Source organism: Ranitomeya imitator, chromosome 3, assembly GCF_032444005.1.
Source record: "Ranitomeya imitator isolate aRanImi1 chromosome 3, aRanImi1.pri, whole genome shotgun sequence".
NCBI lineage: Eukaryota > Metazoa > Chordata > Amphibia > Anura > Dendrobatidae > Ranitomeya > Ranitomeya imitator.
Window position 1 is genome coordinate 749,896,195 of NC_091284.1, and position 20,310 is coordinate 749,916,504.

Consider the following 20,310-nt stretch of genomic DNA (forward strand, 5'->3'; position numbering starts at 1 on the left):
TTTTGTGGTGTGAACCAATATGTGGGTTCTTGTCATTAATAAAGATTTATATCTTGTACCTATGCTCCCTGAATCTGATCTTGTCTGTCCTATCTGATCTTGATCCTACTTGTTCCACTGTAACCTGTTCCTGTGCCCGTCTAGCCTCTATCTGGTCTTGAGCCTGATCGGTACCTTTCCACACCTATCCTGCATCTCTCCGCACCTATCCTGCTACCGTCACAAGCTCAATCTGAACCTGCACCTGTGATACTGCACCCAAGTCAGCTATGTGCTCCTTAACCTCTCCTGTCAGTTCCTGATCCTGAACCTGTTCTGTCTACCAGCCTTGTAGTCCTATATGGAATCTGTTCTGTTTAATCGGCCGCATGTACTCCTGGTTACCAGTTCCTGGCCAGTCCTGTTTGACTGCCCCTGTGGGGGTCAGCTCCTGCGGCTCTGAAGTCCATCCTGGAGTAGCATTTGGCATTCACCTGGGTTTCATTCTATTCACACCATGAGGGGCTCTAATGAAGAACCAGGGGGTTGCTTAGTTACTTAGTTACGCCCTTCCAGGCTCTCCCTGGACCATGGCACAGTGCTTTCACAACTATGTGCGTTAGGGTACCATCACACAGTGCAATTTTCATCGCTACGACGGTACGATCCGTGACGCTCCAGCGTCGTAACAATATCGCTCCAGCGTCGTAGACTGCTGTCACACTTTGCAATCTACGACGCTGGAGCGATAATTTCATGACGTATGTGCGATGTAGAAGCCGTTGGTTACTATGCGCACATCGTATACGATATATGTTACACCATGCAATCATGCCGCCACAGCGGGACACTAGACGACGAAAGAAAGTTTCAAACGATCTGCTACGACGTACGATTCTCAGCGGGGTCCCTGATCGCAGGAGCGTGTCAGACATTGCGATATCGCTCGAACGTCACAGATATATCGCTCGAACGTCACGAATCGTGCCGTCGTAGCGATCAAAATTTCACTGTGTGACGGTACCCTTACACAGCAGCATAAGATAGGAACGAAGAACCTGATTCCATGCTGGGTGCAGCAGTTGTGATAAAATCACAGTTTTCTCTGTTGTAGATTTAACAACACTGAGATATTGAGCTGTTTATATCTCCATCCACACCAATAATTGGCAGCTTTCTGTGTACAATGTAAAGTGACAGAAATCTGCTAATCATTGGTGGGGACTTGGATGGATCAGGACACATAAGGCAGCATGTCCAGAAGTGACAATCTTCTGCAGATAAAACACTGATTTACTGATTGCATTGAAACAGCAAAACACAGGCTAGTACAGTGGATTGTAAAAGTTTTAGCACCCCTGGTCAAAATTACTGTTTTTGTGAACAGTTAAGCAAGTTGAAGGTGAAATGATATCTAAAATAACTAAAATTAAAGTTGACACGTTTGCTTTGTATTTTAGGCAATATATATATCTATATGAAATATATATAGATATTTTCATCTTTTTTAGCATTTTAGCATTAGCATCAGGGCTAATGCACATGACCGTTTTAATCAGATGAATGCTATTCATGGTTGTGACCAATAGTCCTCATACCCATTTTATTCCATAGGACCATGTACATGTCTGATTTTTTCCTAGGACTGAGCGGTCAGAGGAAAAATATCACTCCAAAAATCACTGATTCTCCAAGAATGCATGATTTGCAGTGATATTGTCTCCAAGAATCTGATGGCACTTACCTATTCATGTCTATAGGTCCTTGAAAAAAAACAATTGTCATGAACTGACATAATGGAGAAGGCGGAGAAACCTTTGTTTTTCTCTCCACCCCTAGGAAAATTTGATCAGAGTGTAATTTGCATTACTGGACCGATTTTCTCAGATGGAGATAAAATGGTCATCTTCATCTGTCCTAACTAGAAGTTATGGTAAAAACTGGTTTTATATACATGAATATAATGTAAATGAGTGGAGTGGTCTGAAAGTAACATTATTTCTATTTTCTGTTGCTTTAGTACAGTGAAGATTATTGTGAACGTAGCCACTGGGACATGTGGCATCCAACTTTAGTCGCAGAAGCATTATTTGCCATTGCAAATATCTTTAGCTCGTTGAGACTGATCTCATTGTTCACAGCCAATTCTCACCTGGGTCCTCTGCAGATCTCTTTAGGAAGAATGCTTCTGGACATTTTAAAGTTTCTTTTCATTTACTGTCTCGTATTACTGGCCTTCGCAAATGGATTAAATCAACTGTACTTCAATTACGATACCACTGTGAATAATACCGCGAACTGTACTGGCATCCGGTGTGAAAAGCAAAACAATGCCTTCTCCACGTAAGTTGAAAATCCAATGTCATTTTTCTATTTAAATGTTATTATGATTTTGCATGTAATGTTATTATGTAAAGATGTAACCTTGCGTACACAAACACACAAGAAAGATATCACAATGCAGAAAGGTACAGGGAACCTGTCATGTCCCCAAATATTATTAACCTGCAGTTATAGGCTATGTTCACACATTGCGTTTTTGCTGCATTTTTTGTGTGTTTCACATTACCAGCAAAGTCTATAAGATTTTAGAAATGTCATGCACACACATTGTTTTATTTTCCTGACTGATTTGGAAAACTGCTGCATTTTTTAAAACTGCAGCATGTCACTTCTCTCAGCGTTTTTTCAGCATATTTGCTGTGTTTTTCACCAACAGGAAACAATGTATAACTGCAAGAACACAGCAAAAACTAAGCAAAAAACGCAGGTATCAGTTTTTGCTAGGAGCATTCTGTGACCCTTCTGTGTGGGCAAAGATCGACGCCTGGCAGAACAGGCAGGTAGTTAGCAACTCACCAACATGGTCCCATGCCTCGTCCTCATCCTCCTGCCGCTGCCCGGTGTCTGCACATGGCTCGCAGATCCCCAAGTACTGTGCGTAGAATACACGCACGCTGTCCTGTCTTCTTCAAAGGAACGCGCACCATCCTAAAGTGTAAAATACTTATTATTTAAGGCACCTCCACCAGGTGGGAGGTGCCTGTGCAATGTTGTAAGTTTGTTCATAGCACTCTTGTTAGTTCTCAGATCCCAGTACTCATATTCCTGTTTACCTGCCTGACTATATCAGCCATGCCTGCCTGCCTATCTATCAGCAGTGTCCTCCTGCCTGCCTATAAGCTGTGCTCACCTGCCTGTCTATGTGCTGTGCTCACCAGCCTGTCTATTAGCCGTGCCTGCCTGTCTATCAGCCATGCCCAACAGTCTGTCTATCAACCGTGCCCATGTGTCTGTCTATCAGCTTTGCCAGTCTGCCTGTTTGTCAGCCATGTTCAACAGCGCTTGCCAAGTCTACCATCCATGGCCGTTCCTGACTCCTGTCCCTTAAGGGTCAGCTACCATCTACCAGAGGTCAGTCCTGGTGTAGCAACTGGTCCCTCATTTTTTGAGGTATAGTTGGCCACCGTACATTCAAGGTCGGACTTGGTGAGGAACCTAGTCACGCCTCTCCAGGCTTTCCTCAGATCACAGCATAGTGGTTCCACCACCCAGTCCATTGCAGACCCAAAGCATACTGCTAAAGTAGCACTTGAGTTGTTTAAGGGAAAATGTGTAAATGTTTTGGAGTGGCCTAATCAAAGCCCAGACCTTAATCCAATTGAGAATCTGTGGTCAGACTTGAAGGTTGCTGTTCATCAGAGGAAACCATCTAGCTTGACGGAGCTGGAGCGACCTACAGCTGTAATATCTGGTAAAGGAGGCTCTACAAAGTACTGACTTTAGGGGGTGAATAGTTATGAATGCTGAAGTTTTCAGTTATATTGTCCTATTTGTTGTTTGCTTCACAATAAAAAGAAAACAAAAATATTCACAGTTGTAGGCATGTTCTTTACATGAACTGATGCAAATCCTAAAAAAAACGAAATTCCAGGTTATGAGGTAACAAAACAAGAAAAATGCCAAGAGGGGTGAATACTTTCACAAACTACTGTACATTGTACTTACTTAGGACACATGCACTTAGCAAAGCCACATGTATGGATCCTTCATAATGCTAAAGAATCTGTATTATACACCTATAGGCATTCTGCGCGCTGCCATTTTGTCATACCCATGAGCCACTATAATGTAATTTTGGGAAAATTTCTTTGCAATGCAAAATGTGATTGAACAGGACAAAATTATTTTCTCTTATGGGTTCATACATAGTCATGCACATAAAAGTATGATATGGGTCCATAGCATGAGAATTTTATCGGTGGTCGGTAGAGAATATTTATGACAGAAGGCTCCAGCATATGCTGCTGTAGGAATATGAAGTGAAATATATCACACATTAAGGTCCCAATCTAAAATGTACATTGTGTGAAACGTTCTGCAGTGACACTCTGTATAGAAAGTATAGTTGAATAAATAGTGTCCATTTGACATTATACCTATCAGTATGACCTTGAATGATCAAGATTGGCATTGTTCACGCCGGTCTTGATGAGGATGCTGGAGTCAGATGTTCCTGATTCATTAAGGGATTCAAGCCTCTTAATGATTCAGGACCATCGGACAAATGGCGTGCACCTCTGTGTGCCCCTCGCCACAAATCCTACTCCAGTCCCTGCTGGAGTAAGATTTGTGGTGAAGCATACGCCGCCACTTGTCGTAAATTTTGCAGTCAACACTCCCACATCCTACCCCAGCTCTGCCCACATTGTTGGAGATGAGTAAAAATGGAATGATAACTCCAAAGTCGCAATATGTTAGCACAGTCTCAAGTTGCAACAACAATTAGATACTTTTCAAAGCTTTTTACTCCAGTATTCTGGGGAAAAACTTTGATGAATTGGGCTCTATGTTTTTATAGAGTGAGTGTAAATCTGAGTACCTGGAGGAAACTTATGGAAATACAGGGAGAACATACAAACTCTTTGAACATGCCCTTGCTGGGATTGATCCAGGACCTTAATACTACAAAAGTATAGTGCTAACCACTGAACCACCATACTGCTCAGTATGTTATCAATGTGTATTTCAGGAAAATTTATCTATCTATCTATCTATCTATCTATCTATCTATCTATCTATCTATCTATCTATCTATCTATCTATCTATCTATCTATTCTATCTATCTATCCTATCTAGCTATCATATCTATCCTATCTATTCATCCATTAACTATCCTGAAAATCTGCTTTTCAAAGTTAGGCTGAGTATAGAATATTTCAACAACGGCACACAATGGACAGATGTCAGCCGACAACCAGCATTTAAAAAGGAAAACTGAGTCAGAAACCCTCATATAATGAACAATAAATGATATAGTTATATAATAGCATACTATTAGGGTATGTGTCCACGTGCAGTAAACGCTGCGTGTTTGACGCTGCATAGAGCCGCAGCGTCAGACAGGCAGCGTCCAGATGTTACAGCATAGTGGAGGGGATTTAATGAAATCCCGTCTCCACTATGCGTGGTAACACGCACGCGGCGGCCCTGCGACTCCGGACATGCTGCGCGTCTTTTCAGATCGCAGCAGGTCCGTATATCTTGCGGCGACGCTCCGTCGCCGCAAGATATAGCACAGGGCCCTATGGTGGGGAGCGATGATCCCGGATGTGTGCTGTGAACACATCCGGCATCATCGCGTCCCAGAAAGGGGGCGGGGCTTACCGCAGAGCGGCTAAGCCGCTCCGACGATACCGCCGGCCATCCTGAACGTGGACACGCAGCCTGAATGTAGCAGAAGATGAAGGACCCCCACAGCTACAATTACAAGCTGGACGATGATTAACATATCTCTGTCCAGCCCCAGGCGGTTCTTCTTAACTCTAGTGAAAATAAATAGTCAGGATCTGAAATAAGAGGATTCCTCCTTATCATTCTGCAATTGAAAAAAGGAGATAGTTTTAATATAAACCTGTGAAAGGGCTATGCTCCAACATCAGTAGCTGGAGGATGGCCCACTCTTAGGCTGGTTTCACACTTGTGTTGAGCAGAGCTGCGTCGTTCCTTCATTAAGCCCCGCCCACTGCCACACCTCTTCCATTCAGCTCCGCCTACGTCGACATACTTCCTGTGTACCTATCTTTAACATTAGGTACGCAGGCCATGCGAATGTATGCGGATGCCTCCGCATGCGTCTTTTTGACGCTGCACCGACCGCAACAAAATGCAACATGTTTCCTTCGGCGCAGCATCAAAACGACACATGTAGAAGCATCCGCAAACATTCACATGGCCTGCATACCCAATGTTAAAGATATGTATGTAGGATGCATGCCAACGCAGGCGGAGCTGAATGGAAGAGGGGCGGCATTGGGCAGGGCTTAACAGAGGAACTACGCAGCCCTCCGCAGCTCTGCCCAACGCAAGTGTGAAACCAGCCAAACATATGCTAAAATCCCAATCTCCTCACATTGCTCCAGTATTTTTCTACTTTTAAACTATTACATGAAGTATGGTTAGTGATATTAAGGTTTTTATTTTACATTCCTATCTAATAAAACCATAAACTCTATAATTTTTCCAAAATAGTAGGGTTCAAGAATTGGCAAGTGGATGGTATCATTAGACTTTGCTGATATGAGCCAATATTGGAATATATTTGTACACATACTTGTAGATATAGTCTAAATTCCTCTGGCTTGTAGCGCTCTCATGCCCATCCAGTTCAGCCTCGACTCTAAGGTTAACTCGGTCCACCATTCACCGTGCTATTATTCCCTCTTACAATTCCGCCACATTACTGAGAGAATTCAGCTCAAAATGATGACCGTCAGTGAAAAACACCTGGGTGTATGGGTGGATGACAAACTCCTATTCAGTGGCCAGTGTCAGGCAGCTGCTACAAAGGCAAATAAAATAATGGGATGCATTAAAAGAGGCATAGATGCTCATGAGGAGAACATAATTTTACCTCTATACAAGTCACTAGTTCGACCACACTTAGAATACTGTGCACAGTTCTGGTCTCCGGTGTATAAGAAAGACATAGCTGAACTAGAGCGGGTGCAGAGAAGAGCGACCAAGGTTACTAGAGGACTGGGGGGTCTGCAATACCAAGATAGGTTATTACACTTGGGGCTATTTAGTTTGGAAAAACAAAGACTAAGGGTGGTTTCACACTTGCGTTTTTGTCTGCAGCGTTTTTTACCAAAAAAAGCATTCTTTTTTTCCCCTATATTTAACATTGAAAACGCATGCGTTTTTTGGTGTACGCGTTTGCACGCGTTTGTGAACGCGTGCGTTTTTTTACTGCATGCGTTCATTTTCTAAAATGCAACTTGTAGTATTTTGAGGGGCGTTTTTTTTTCCCCAAAAAAACGCATGCGTTTACATGCATTTTTTTTTGACAAAAAATGCATTGGAGTCAATGGGGATGCATGTGTTTTTTTGGACATGCGTTTGCATGCGTTTTTTTTGGCACCATTGAATTAACTGTAGATAAGGATGTCTAGACACTGATAAGCCTCCCCCATAGCAGCAGGGTTATAAAAGGAAGGTTGGGGGAAGTTTCTGGTCACTTCTCATCAGACTCCAAAGAAGACAGCACCCTGCCCGGACGCATTGTTGGACAAGACACAGAGCAATGTGAGTATATCCTAGCCAATGCATTCATTTTCAATTTTTTGGATCTACATGTCCTAATTTCTTCAATTTTTTTCTTTCAACACGCATCAGAATGTCTTCTCTGGTTTCTTCGTCTGATGAGGAGTTCCAGCCACGGCAATCAGAAGTGGATCACGTGAGCGAGGTAATTTTTTTGTCCGTCAGCTTGGTAAGTATTGACTGTCACATCGACACATGAGGCAATTTTTTTTTTTTAATTTTATAGAGCACTTCAACTGAGGGACAGAGAGGTACTGAGCAGCGGAGTCAAGGTCCAGGTGGAAGACGGCAGCGGGTATGTATACCAGGCAGACTGTCCTTATTGTAATATTCTTTCCTTTTCTGTACCCTTGTTTTTCTTTACATTTTTCTTGTATCATCCTTTTCTGAAAGTTGTCTTTCATATTCCTGCCCTTTCTCATCTTCGTGTCTTATTTTTTCCAAATGTGGTTGAGCAAACTTAAATGATTTTCTTTTAATTTTAGGTTTCACAACAGGACGACGACCGGATTAATAATGACCTGCTGATCAGTCTGGTCCAGGAGCGAGTCCCGTTGTGGGACAGCCGGGATCAACAGCACTCCGTCAATAGTGTTCTCCGTCGTTTGTGGAGTGAGGTGGCCCAAGCGTTGTGGGATGGCTGGGAGAATTCCCCGCCACGGGTCCGTAATGCATTTGGTAAGTATTGCACGGTAGTGTGAAGCAACAGACCTTGGCCATGCTCTCTTGACTGTGTGTGATGAAAGAAACTTTTCGTAGTTTCTGTCATCACACACAGTCACGAGAGCACGGCCAAAAGTCCTTATTCTGACCATTATATTTTATTGTTATTTCACAGTGGACAAAGTAAGGACACGTTGGCGTTCCATGAAGGACCGCTTCAACAAGGACCTGCGTGCAGAGAAGAGTGCAGCTAGTGGTTCCGGAGCAAGGCACCGGCTCTACAAATACCACCGTGTGTTGGCCTTCCTGAGACCGGTCCTTCTCATGAGAATGTAAGTATTTCTCACATGCCTCCGGTTGTATTGCATAGACATAATCTGTCATTTTTAATTCCACAGGATGTACCGTCTTGTTATAGTTTGGTATTAATTTTCTGTTTTCTTTTTTCACAGCACACACTGCACGACTGTCGCCACAGGTTCTGGAGCGGTCCTTCAGCCGGCAGCCACGGACCCGTCCCAGCCATCCAGCAGCGCAGCACCAGGTGGGTCTTCCACACTCACTGGAGACCAGGGGGCTGGCCCATCAGGTCTTCCCCTTTCGCAGTCCTCTTTCGCTGCACCCATTTTTGCGGGCTCATCCCGGCAGCGACAGAGGGCTCCGGATAGGTCCCTCATGCCCGAGTTTTTGCACTTGAGCTCGGTTTTACATGAAGCTATCAAGGCTTTAGGTGACAGAATGGATGTGTCCCATAACCTGTTAGAGTGCCGCATCCAGGATGTCGCCAAAAGCGTTGATCAAGTGAAAGCCGACCTCCAGAAGCCAGCTCATCATTTTTTTAATCAAATCGAACAGGGCATGTCGGAACACCTTAGCCCTGATCTCCAGCTGAGTGTGATGCAGGCCTGCAATGTTGCTTTTGTGCAGGCTATGCAGCAGAGTCAGAGTCGTAATGTGGCGGCATATCCAACTGTGCCGTCACTGTCACAAGTAAACACTATTCCTACCTCTGCTGCATACCACTGCACGGCCACCTCTATTCCCTCTACAGGTGTACTCCACTACAGCGCCAACACGATGACGAGTGCTGTTGGACATCCCACCGCCACCACCGTGACGACCGCTGCTCCGGCTTGGACCTCCTCCACTCACACCACGATGACGCAGGACCCTGGCGTGGCTTATCGGCCCGGCCCCCTCCCGATGCAGCAGGACCCATCCATGCAATATCGGACCGGCCCACCCCCGATGCAGCAGGACCGAGGCCTGGCATATCGGACCGGACCCACCCCGATGCAGCAGGACCGAGGCGTTGCTTTCCGGGCAGGACACCCCCCGATGCAGCAGGACCCATCCATGGCGTATCGCACCGGGCCCCCCATGATGCAGCACGACCAAGCCATACCTTTCCGGACAGGACCCACCCCGATGCAGCCCACCCCGATGCAGCAGGACCCATCCATGGCTTTACGTTCCCCCCCCAACGATGCACCAGGAACCTGGGAGGGTGTTATGTTCCCCCCCCCCAACGAGGCACCAGGATCCTGGGAGGGTTTTTGTTTCCCCCCCCCAACAAGGCACCAGGACCCAGGCGGGACTTTATCTTTTCCCCCATTGGACTCAGACATTGCCGAGCGCTCCACAATGGAGACTGACTGTTTAATTGTGGAGCCGGGTCCTGACGTGTCTCCCGCCTACACTTTACAACCTAGCCCCAGAAGACTTCCCCCAACCCGGAAAACCCAACGTAAAACTGGCAAAACTCATAAAAAACAAAAAACTTTGATTATTCCTCCCCCATCACCTACCGATGTGTCTCAACCTTGCAGTGTGTCTCAAGCCCCTCATGTTTTAACCCCTTAGCGACCGCCGATACGCCTTTTAACGGCGGCCGCTAAGGGTACTTAAACCACAGCGCCGTTAATTAACGGCGCTGTGGAAAAAGTCCATAGCGCCCCCCAGAGGCCGATTTTCTCCGGGGTCTCGGCTGCCGAGGGTAGCCGAGACCCCAGAGAACATGATTCGGGGGTTTTTTAACCCACCCCGCATTTGCGATCGCCGGTAATTAACCGTTTACCGGCGATCGCAAAAAAAAAAAAAAAAGCGATCTCTTTTTAATTTCTCTGTCCTCCGATGTGATCGCACATCGGAGGACAGAGAAAAGGGGTCCCAGGAGGCCCCCCAATACTCACCTAGCTCCCCCGATGCTCCTCGTGTCTCCCGGTGGGCGCCGCCATCTTCAAAATGGCGGGCGCATGCGCAGTGCGCCCGCCGGCCGGCACCGGGAGAATCTTTGGGGTCTCGGCTGCCGGGGGTAGCCGAGACCCCAAAGAGCACGATCGGGGTTGGTATTACCGACCCCTGTTTTGCGATCGCCGGTAATTAACTGTTTACCGGCGACCGCAAAAAAAAAAAAAAGTAAAGTGTAATTCTCTGTCCTCTGATGTGATCGCACATCAGAGGACAGAGAAATAGGGGGATTCGGGGACCCTAGCATACTCACCTAGGTCCCTGGATCCTCTTGCTGCTCCTCCTGGCCGCCGGCAGCAGAACATGGCGGACGCATGCCCAGTGCGCCCGCCATCTGTCTCCATCTGCCGGCCGGCAGGAGAACAGCAGTTGGGGCTAAAATTAGGGGTAGGGTTAGGGGTAGGGTTAGGGGTAGGGTTAGGGTTAGGGGTAGGGTTAGGTTAGGGTTAGGTTAGGGGTAGGGTTAGGGGTAGGGATAGGGGTAGGGTTAGGTTAGGGTTAGGGGTAGGGTTAGGTTAGGGTTAGGGGTAGGGTTAGGGTTAGGGGTAGGGTTAGGGTTAGGTTAGGGGTAGGGTTAGGGGTAGGGTTAGGTTAGGGGTAGGGTTAGGGGTAGGGTTAGGTTAGGGTTAGGGGTAGGGTTAGGGGTAGGGTTAGGGGTAGGGTTAGGGTTAGGTTAGGGTTAGGTTAGGGGTAGGGTTAGGGGTAGGGTTAGGGTTAGGTTAGGGGTAGGGTTAGGGGTAGGGGTAGGGTTAGGTTAGGGTTAGGGGTAGGGTTAGGGGTAGGGTTAGTGTTAGGTTAGGGTTAGGTTAGGGGTAGGGTTAGGGGTAGGGTTAGGGGTAGGGTTAGGTTAGGGGTAGGGTTAGGTTAGGGGTAGGGCTAGGGTTGGGGCTAAATTTAGGGTTAGGGTTGGGGCTAAATTTAGGGTTAGGGTTGGGGCTAAACTTAGGGTTAGGCTTCTTTCACACTTACGTCGGTACGGGGCCGTCGCAATGCGTCGGCCCGACATACCGACGCACGTTGTGAAAATTGTGCACAACGTGGGCAGCAGCTGTAGTTTTTCAACACATCCGCTGCCCAATCTATGTCCTGGGGAGGAGGGGGCGGAGTTACGGCCACGCATGCGCGGTCAGAAATGGCGGATGCGACGTACAAAAAAACGTTTCATTGAACGTTTTTTTGTGCCGACGCTCCGCCAAAACACAACTGATCCAGTGCACGACGGACGCGACGTGTGGCCATCCGTCACGATCCGTCGGCAATACAAGTCTATGGGCAAAAACACATCCTGCGGGCACATTTGCAGGATCCGTTTCTTGTCCAAAACGACGGATTGCGACGGAATGCCAAACGACGCAAGTGTGAAAGTAGCCCTAGGGCTAGGGTTAGGGTTGGGGCTAAAGTTAGGGCTAGGGTTGGGGCTAAAGTTAGGGTTAGAGCTGGGATTAGGGTTAGGGTTTGGATTAGGGTTCGTATTAGGGTTAGGGTTGGCATTAGGGTTACGCTTGGGATTAGGGTTAGGTTTGGGATTAGGGTTAAGGTTAGGGTTGTGATTAGGGGTGTATTGGGATTAGGGTTAGGTTTGAGGTTAGGGTTGAGATTAGGATTAGGGGTGTGTTGGATTTAGGGTATTGATTAGGGTTATGGTTAGGGTTGACATTAGGGTTGTTTTGGGGTAAGGGTTGTGATTATGGTTAGGGTTAGTGATTAGGATTATGGATCAGGTTGGGATTAGGGTTAGGGGTGTGTTGGGGTTAGGGTTGGAGCTAGAATTGGGGGGTTTCCACTATTTAGGTACATCAGGGGGTCTCCAAACACGACAGTCAATTTTGCGCTCAAAAAGTCAAATGGTGCTCCCTCCCTTCTGAGCTCTGCCGTGCGCCCAAACAGTGGGTTACCCCCACATATGGGGCATCAGCGTACTCGGGATAAATTGGACAACAACTTCTGGGGTCCAATTTCTCTTGTTACCCTTGTGAAAATAAAAACTTGGGGGCTACAATATCTTTTTTGTGAAAAAAAAAATATTTTTTATTTTCACGACTCTGCATTCTAAATTTCTGTGAAGCACTTGGGCATTCAAAGTTCTCACCACACATCTAGATAAGTTCCCTGGGGGGTCTAGTTTCCAAAATGGGGTCACTTGTGGGGGGTTACTACAGTTTAGGTACATCAGGGGCTCTGCAATCGCAACATAATGCCCACAGACCATTCTATCAAAGTCTGCATTCCAAAAAGGCGCTCCTTCCCTTCCGAGCTCTGCCGTGCGCCCAAACAGTGGTTTACCGCCACATATGGCGCATCAGCGTACTCGGGATAAATTGGACAACAACTATTGCAGTCCAATTTCTCCTGTTACCCTTGTGAAAATAAAAACTTGGGGGCTACAATATCTTTTTTGTGGAAAAAAAAATATTTTTTATTTTCACGACTCTGCATTCTAAACTTCTGTGAAGCACTTGGGCATTCAAAGTTCTCACCACACATCTAGATAAGTTCCTTGGGGGGTCTAGTTTCCAAAATGGGGTCACTTGTGGAGGGTTTCTACTGGTTAGGTACATCAGGGGCTCTGCAAACGCAACATAATACCCGCAGACCATTCTATCAAAGTCTGCATTCCAAAACGGCGCTCCTTCCTTCCGAGCTCTGCCGTGCGCCCAAACAGTGATTTACCCCCACATATGGGGTACCAGCATACTCAGGACAAATTGGACAACAACTTTTGGGGTCCAGTTTCTCTTGTTACCCTTGTGAAAATAAAAATTTGGTGGCTAAAAAATCTTTTTTGTGGAAAAAAAAAATATTTTTTATTTTCACGGCTCTGCATTATAAACTTCTGTGAAGCACTTGGGCATTCAAGGTTCTCACCACACATCTAGATAAGTTCCATGGGGGGTCTAGTTTCCAAAATGGGGTCACTTGTGGGGGATTTCTACTGTTTAGGCACATCAGGGGCTCTCCAAACGCGACATGGCGTCCGATCTCAATTCCAGCCAATTCTACATTGAAAAAGTAAAACGGCACTCCTTCTCTTCCAAGCTCTGCGGTGCGCCCCAACAGTTGTTTACCCCCACATATTGGGTATCAGCGTACTCAGGAGAAATTGCACAACAACTTTTGTGGTCTAATTTCTCCTGTTACCCTTGTGAAAATAAGAATTTGTGGGCAAAAAGATCATTTTTGTGTAAACAAAAGCGATTTTTTATTTTCACGGCTCTACGTTATAAACTTCTGTGAAGCACTTGGGGGTTCAAAGTGCTCACCACACATCTAGATAAGTTCCTTAAGGGGTCTAGTTTCCAAAATGGTGTCACTTGTGGGGAGTTTCCACTGTTTAGGTACATCAGGGGCTCTCTAAATGTGACATGGTGTCCGATCTCAATTCCAGCCAATTCTGCATTGAAAAAGTCAAACGGCGCTCCTTCACTTCTAAGTTCTGCGGTGCGCCCTAACAGTGGTTTACCCCCACATATGGGGTATTGGCGTATTCAGGAGAAATTGCATAACAAAATTTATGGTGACATTTCTGTTTTTACACTTGTGAAAATAAAAAAAATGGTTCTGAATTAAGATGTTTGCAAAAAAAAGTTAAATGTTCATTTTTTCCTTCCACATTGTTTCAGTTCCTGTGAAGCACGTAAAGGGTTAATAAACTTCTTGAATGTGGTTTTGAGAACCTTGAGGGGTGTAGTTTTTAGAATGGTGTCACACTTCATTATTTTCTATCATATAGACCCCTCAAAATGACTTCAAATGTGATGTGGTCCCTAAAAAAAAATGGTGTTGTAAAAATGAGAAATTGCTGGTCAAATTTTAACCCTTATAACTCCCTAACAAAAAAAAATTTTGTTTCCAAAATTGTGCTGATGTAAAGTAGACATGAGGGAAATATTATTTATTAACTATTTTTTATGACATATCTCTCTGATTTAAGGGCATAAAAATACAAAGTTTGAAAACTGCAAAATTTTAAAAATTTTCGCCATATTTCCGTTTTTTTCATAAATAATCGCAAGTAATATCGAAGAAATGTTACCACTAACATGAAGTACAATATGTCACGAAAAAACAATCTCAGAATCAGCGGGATCCGTTGAAGCGTTCCAGAGTTATAACCTCATAAAGTGACAGTGGTCAGAATTGCAAAAATTGGCCTGGTCATTAAGTACCAAATTGGCTCTGTCACTAAGGGGTTAAGCCCCATCCCCGAACTTCCAGACCCTTCAAGTTTTCTTGCCCATTCTCCTGCCACCTCTGTCTCCTCCACGGAAAGCCAGGCTTCAGTTCTGAATACCCCCCAGTTACGTCACTCAACCCCAAGCCGGCGTGGTTCAACCCGGCACGGTACCAAAAAATAAATTGTTGTTTTTCCTCAATTAAAAAAAAGATTATTTGCAACAATTATGTTTGGTTTATTGTGTCTTTCACCGCTCTCAATACACACCAATAAAGTTCGTCACACACTTATTCTTTTGGCCTACACATATCTCCAGTAGTATAAAATACCAGACAACATCTATATGTGTTTCTTTAGTATACAGATATGAGTTGGCCAAAAAAATAGCAGTTATTTCCATACTCTTATTTTTAATTTTTAACTAGTGTAGTGTCACTGTCCAAAGAGAAAATGGTGGCAATCAAGTTCAGAACTCAACTGAACCGGTCAGATGTCAAAATAGACACCTGACCTGTTTAGTTGATTACTGACTTGTATATTCACCATATTCTATATAGCACATTATGTGACAATTTTTGTCAAACTGATGGGACAATGGTTGGCACACGCTAACTATCTATCCTCACCTGGGCAGGTGTAAGAAATTTTGAATTCATGATCATGTATATGTTCATCATGAATTCATTATTTCTTACACTTGACTTGACGGGTATAGAGAGCGTGCCAGTCTTGACGCAATGACGTCAAGAAGATTACCAATAAATAAATTTAAATCTGGTTACATTATTATAAGTATGCGTGTTTATATCATTCTTTGTAAACCAAAATAGGGAGTGCAACAGAGGTCAATTATGATTAAAAAAATCTAATTATTACCTCATCAACTATCACCCACTCCTGGTTTTGGATTACAAATTATGATATACATATCTACTGCCCATCTTTGTTCAACCGTTTTTTAGAGAGGAAAAAGACAGGAGACCTGGTGAAGACAAAAAAGTTTATTAATTAGAAAAATTGGTATCAGTATTTAATAATTGGTAAACATTAACATACAACAGGACATTTAAACAACATTGTCCTGCCATGAAACCCGTCCAATATCGGACACAAAATAGGCCGCAAATTGGTCCCGCATAAGACCAACGGCTGCAGTTGACCGCATCGGGTGATGCTGAAAATCTGGCAATGGGTGTGAAACTGGTTCATCAAGTTCAATGTGGGGTCGCTCCTTAGCCATTATATAATTGTGTAGAACCACACAGGCTTTGACCACCTCGTCCACAGTTTCCACTTTTAGATTGATGGCTGTTGCAAGAATGCGCCATTTAGCAACCAGAATGCCAAAGCTGCACTCTACGGTTCTTCTGGCCCTGGTCAGTCTGTAGTTGTATATTCTGCGTGTGTGGTCCAAGTCCCTACTAGAATAGGGCTTCAGGAGATTTTCACACATCTGGAAGGCCTCATCCCCAACCATAACAAATGGCAGCGGTGGGCCTTGAGTGTTGGGGAGAGGCTGTGGAGGGGGAAAATTAAAATTGTTGCCATATACCCGACGGCCCATATCCGAGCTCTTGAATGTCTGGGAATCATTGCCACGGCCAAAAGCTCCAATGTCCACGGCGAGACAGTAAATCCCGGAAAGAATCCTGAGACATTCTGGTGTAATCCTGGAATTTCTCCGGGTTGGCATTCAGCTCCGCATAGAGCGTGTGATATGCTCCACGGGTCTCACGCATTTCAATGATGGGGTGCCTCCAAAAACGCCGACGCTGTCTCCTTCTCCATCTTTGGCGGTTTCGGTCTTGCTCCCAAGCAAAAACACAGGCAAGGAAAATCTTGAAGCTGAACTCCAGTTTGAAATAAAAGTTCGCCATTGAAAGATCCATCATGACACCGGAAACAGTAGCAAGCTCTGAAAATTTCTGTTCCCCTAGGGTCTATATATTGATTGCCAATCATGTACGCCCTCTCTATTCCCATTGGTTGTGTCTGGTAACCTTTTTTTTTATTTTTTTTTTTTTTTAAAAATCCCCAAAAAAACGCAAACGCATGCAAAAACGCATGTAAACGCGTGTAAACGCTGCGTTTTTTTGACGCACGCGTTAAACGCGTGCATCAAAAAAACGCAGCGTTTACACGCGTTTACATGCGTTTTTGTACCATGCGTTTTTTTTTTAAAACGCATGCGTTCAAAAACGCAAGTGTGAAACCAGCCTTAGGGGTGATCTTATTTTAATGTATAAATATATGAGGGGACAGTACAAAGACCTTTCTGATGATCTTTTTAATCATAGACAGGGACAAGGGGGCATCCTCTACGTCTGGAGGAAAGAAGGTTTAAGCATAATAACAGATGCGGGTTCTTTACTGTAAGAGCAGTGAGACTATGGAACTCTCTGCCGTATGATGTTGTAATGAGTGATTCATTGCTAAAATTTAAGAAGGAACTGGATACCTTTCTGGAAAAGTATAATGTTACAGGATATATATACTAGATTCCTCGATAGGGCGTTGATCCAAGGAACTAGTCTGATTGCCGTATGTGGAGTCAGGAAGGAATTTATTTCCCCAAAGTGGAGCTTACTTTTGCCACATGGTTTTTTTTGCCTTCGTCTGGATCAACATGTTAGGGCATGTTAGGTTAGGCTATGGGTTGAACTAGATGGACTTAAAGTCTTTCTTCAACCTTAATAACTATGTTAATATGTTACTATGACTTACCTGACTATTCATGGCCTGTTATCTCCAAATCTCCAGTCCTCAGAAGAACTCCTTCTTTGCTCCCCTCTTGTCAGCTCCTCACTTGATTATCTCCAAGATTTCTCATATTACTTCCTTGTACTCTGGAACTGAGTAATTCAACTGACTGGACCATCCCCAACCTTCAAAGGTGTCAAATGCAGCCTAAAAACCCACTTCTTCAAAAATGCCTACAACCAGCAAAATAACACTGATTCCATCACATTCCCATCACATTCCCATATTACTAGCTTTTACTCTCTTCTTCTTTGTTCTTCCCTTTTCTGTTGTAGATTGTAAACTCTTGTTGGCCAAGTCCCCATTCCCATGTCTGTCACTTGGCCATGTTTAGTTATACTTGTTTTGTACCGTGCATTGTATTTCTGCTAAATGATTCATCTGTACTGTAAAACCTGTTTTTGTCTGTATTTCACCTGAAAATAAAGGGTGCTGTACAAAAAAAAAAACTGCTTAATACCCATCTAAGGATGCTTTCACGCATCGGTTTTTTGTCGATAGAGAAAGAGACTCCAGAATGGAAAATGCATGATTTGTGTAAAAATCCGTCGCCAGATTCCATCATTTCACCTCAAGTTTCATCCATTTTTCACCAGATCTGTAGCTGTCCATTTTTTCGACTGACAGAAAAAACGTTCCTATGTTTGTTTTCTCCGACCGCCAGAAAATGAATTTTCGACGGATCCGGCAAAAAAAAAACGCATGAAATCACAATCCGGTGCTAATACAAGTCTATGAGAAAAAAATGGATCTGGCGGCAACTTTTGCAGGATCCGTTTTTTCAAAATTTGCCGGATTCTGCCTGATAGCAAAAACCTGATGTGTGAAAGCAGCCTAACATGTAAATCTTGGCTAAACTCATAATGGAATTGTTGTTGAGGTTCCAACTGCCGTGGATGTTCTATGGGACAGGTATATTACCATCACATTTCTGTAACTCAAACCAAATTAATTGTAATTTAGAAGTAATTGAATACCATCAATTTTATATTTATTTGGCTCATCTGATTTGTCTTTATAAATAAGACAAATTTATAGACTTATCAACCTCTGTTGCTTAGAGCAATCAATCGCAGAGCAGCTTTAATTTTGTGTTCTGCCCTTGCAAAATTAAAGCTTCATTGTGATTAGTTGCTGTGGGCAACATAGACAGTAAAGATGAGCAAATTTTTCAAAATTTGGTTCCGATTATGATTAGCAGCGAATTATCTTTTTGTCAATATTGATCGAACACAGCCGAATGTCATTTGAGTCAATGGGAGTAGAAATGACCGAATATGTTCGGAACTGATCATCTAAGGCTGGTTTCACATTTGCGGTTTTTGGCACTGCGTTTTAGCGCAAAAAAAGCATGCGTTTTTTTACCTATATTTAACATTAAAAACGCATGTTTTTTTTGTATGCGTTTTGCCGCATTTGACAACGCATGTGTCGTTTCTCTGCTTGCGTTTTGTTGCAGAAATGCAACATGTAGTAATTTCTAGAGGCGTTTTTTTGCCGCAAAAAAAGCATGCGTTTTTGTGCGGCAAAAAAACATATTGCTGTCTATGTAAACGCATGCGTTTTTAAGCACATGTGTTTGGTTGTGTTTTTAAACACATGCATTTCCATAGAAAAAAACAAGTCTACACACTGATAAGCCACCCCCCACCTTCAAGGTGATAAAGGGATCCAAACCCTAACCCTAATCCTAACCCCAATCCTAACCCTAACCCCCCACAATCAAGGTGATAAAGGGATCCAAACCCTAACCCTAATCCTAACACTAATCCTAACCCTATCCCTAACCCCCCACAATCAAGGTGATAAAGGGATCCAAACCCCAACCCTAATCCTAACGCTAATCCTAACCCTAACCCCCCACCATCAAGGTGATAAAGGGATCCTAACCCTAACCCTAACTCTAGCTATTTCTAGTGGGTTTTCTAGTTGATTTTGATGATTGGCAGCTGTCACACACTTCTCATCATGCGTTTCAAAAATGCAAACGCAGGAAAAAACGCATGTAAACGCGTCAAAACGCCGCGTTTTTTTCTGCAAACGAAAACGTATATGTGTCTTAAAAACGCAGCGTTTGCACGCGTTTACATGCATTTTTTTCACCACCTGCGTTTGCGTTTTTAACGCTGCGTTTTTAAACGCAAATGTGAAACAAGCCTAACATAAATTCAGCACGAATAGGGCACCACTATGGCAAGAATATGGCAAATTCAGATTTGTAGACCGATTACGAACATATTTGCTCAACTCTAAGGCCGGCCTCACACTAGCGAGTTTTACAGACGTATGAGAGGTGCAGAAAATACGGATTGCATACGGTACAATGATTCTCTATGGCCCAGCTCCTATCTGCCGTATTTTACTGATCCGTATTATACGGTCTTCTACGGCCGTAGAAAATCGCAGCATGCTGCGTTTGTCACCGTATTGCGCAAAAAATACGCCAATGAAAGTCTATGGGAGTGAGAAAAATACGGATTACACATGGACCAACAGTGTGACTTGCGAGAAATATGCAGCGGTGTTAGAGAGAAAAGCCGGCAATTCAGTGCGGTGTACAGTAAAATCACACTGACAGGTTAGAATAGAATAGCTAAGATAAGATGTCAGTGAGACACATATATATATACAGGTCCTTCTCTAAAAATTAGCATATAGTGTTAAATTTCATTATTTACCATAATGTAATGATTACAATTAAACTTTCATATATTATAGATTCATTATCCACCAACTGAAATTTGTCAGGTCTTTTATTGTTTTAATACTGATGATTTTGGCATACAACTCCTGATAACCCAAAAAACCTGTCTCAATAAATTAGCATATTTCACCCATCCAATCAAATAAAAGTGTTTTTTAATAACAAACAAAAAAA

The 20,310-nt window shown here is 43.9% G+C and overlaps 1 protein-coding gene across 1 annotated transcript in view; it reads left to right on the top strand.

Annotated features, from left to right (window-relative positions):
* The window catches only part of TRPC4 (transient receptor potential cation channel subfamily C member 4), a 413,435-nt gene that overhangs the window by 372,468 nt on the left and 20,657 nt on the right, over positions 1–20,310 (top strand). Inside the window, exon 6 of the mRNA XM_069758936.1 lies at positions 2,000–2,322. Coding sequence (XP_069615037.1) covers positions 2,000–2,322 — 323 coding nt within the window. The remainder of the gene's footprint in view (positions 1–1,999; positions 2,323–20,310) is intronic.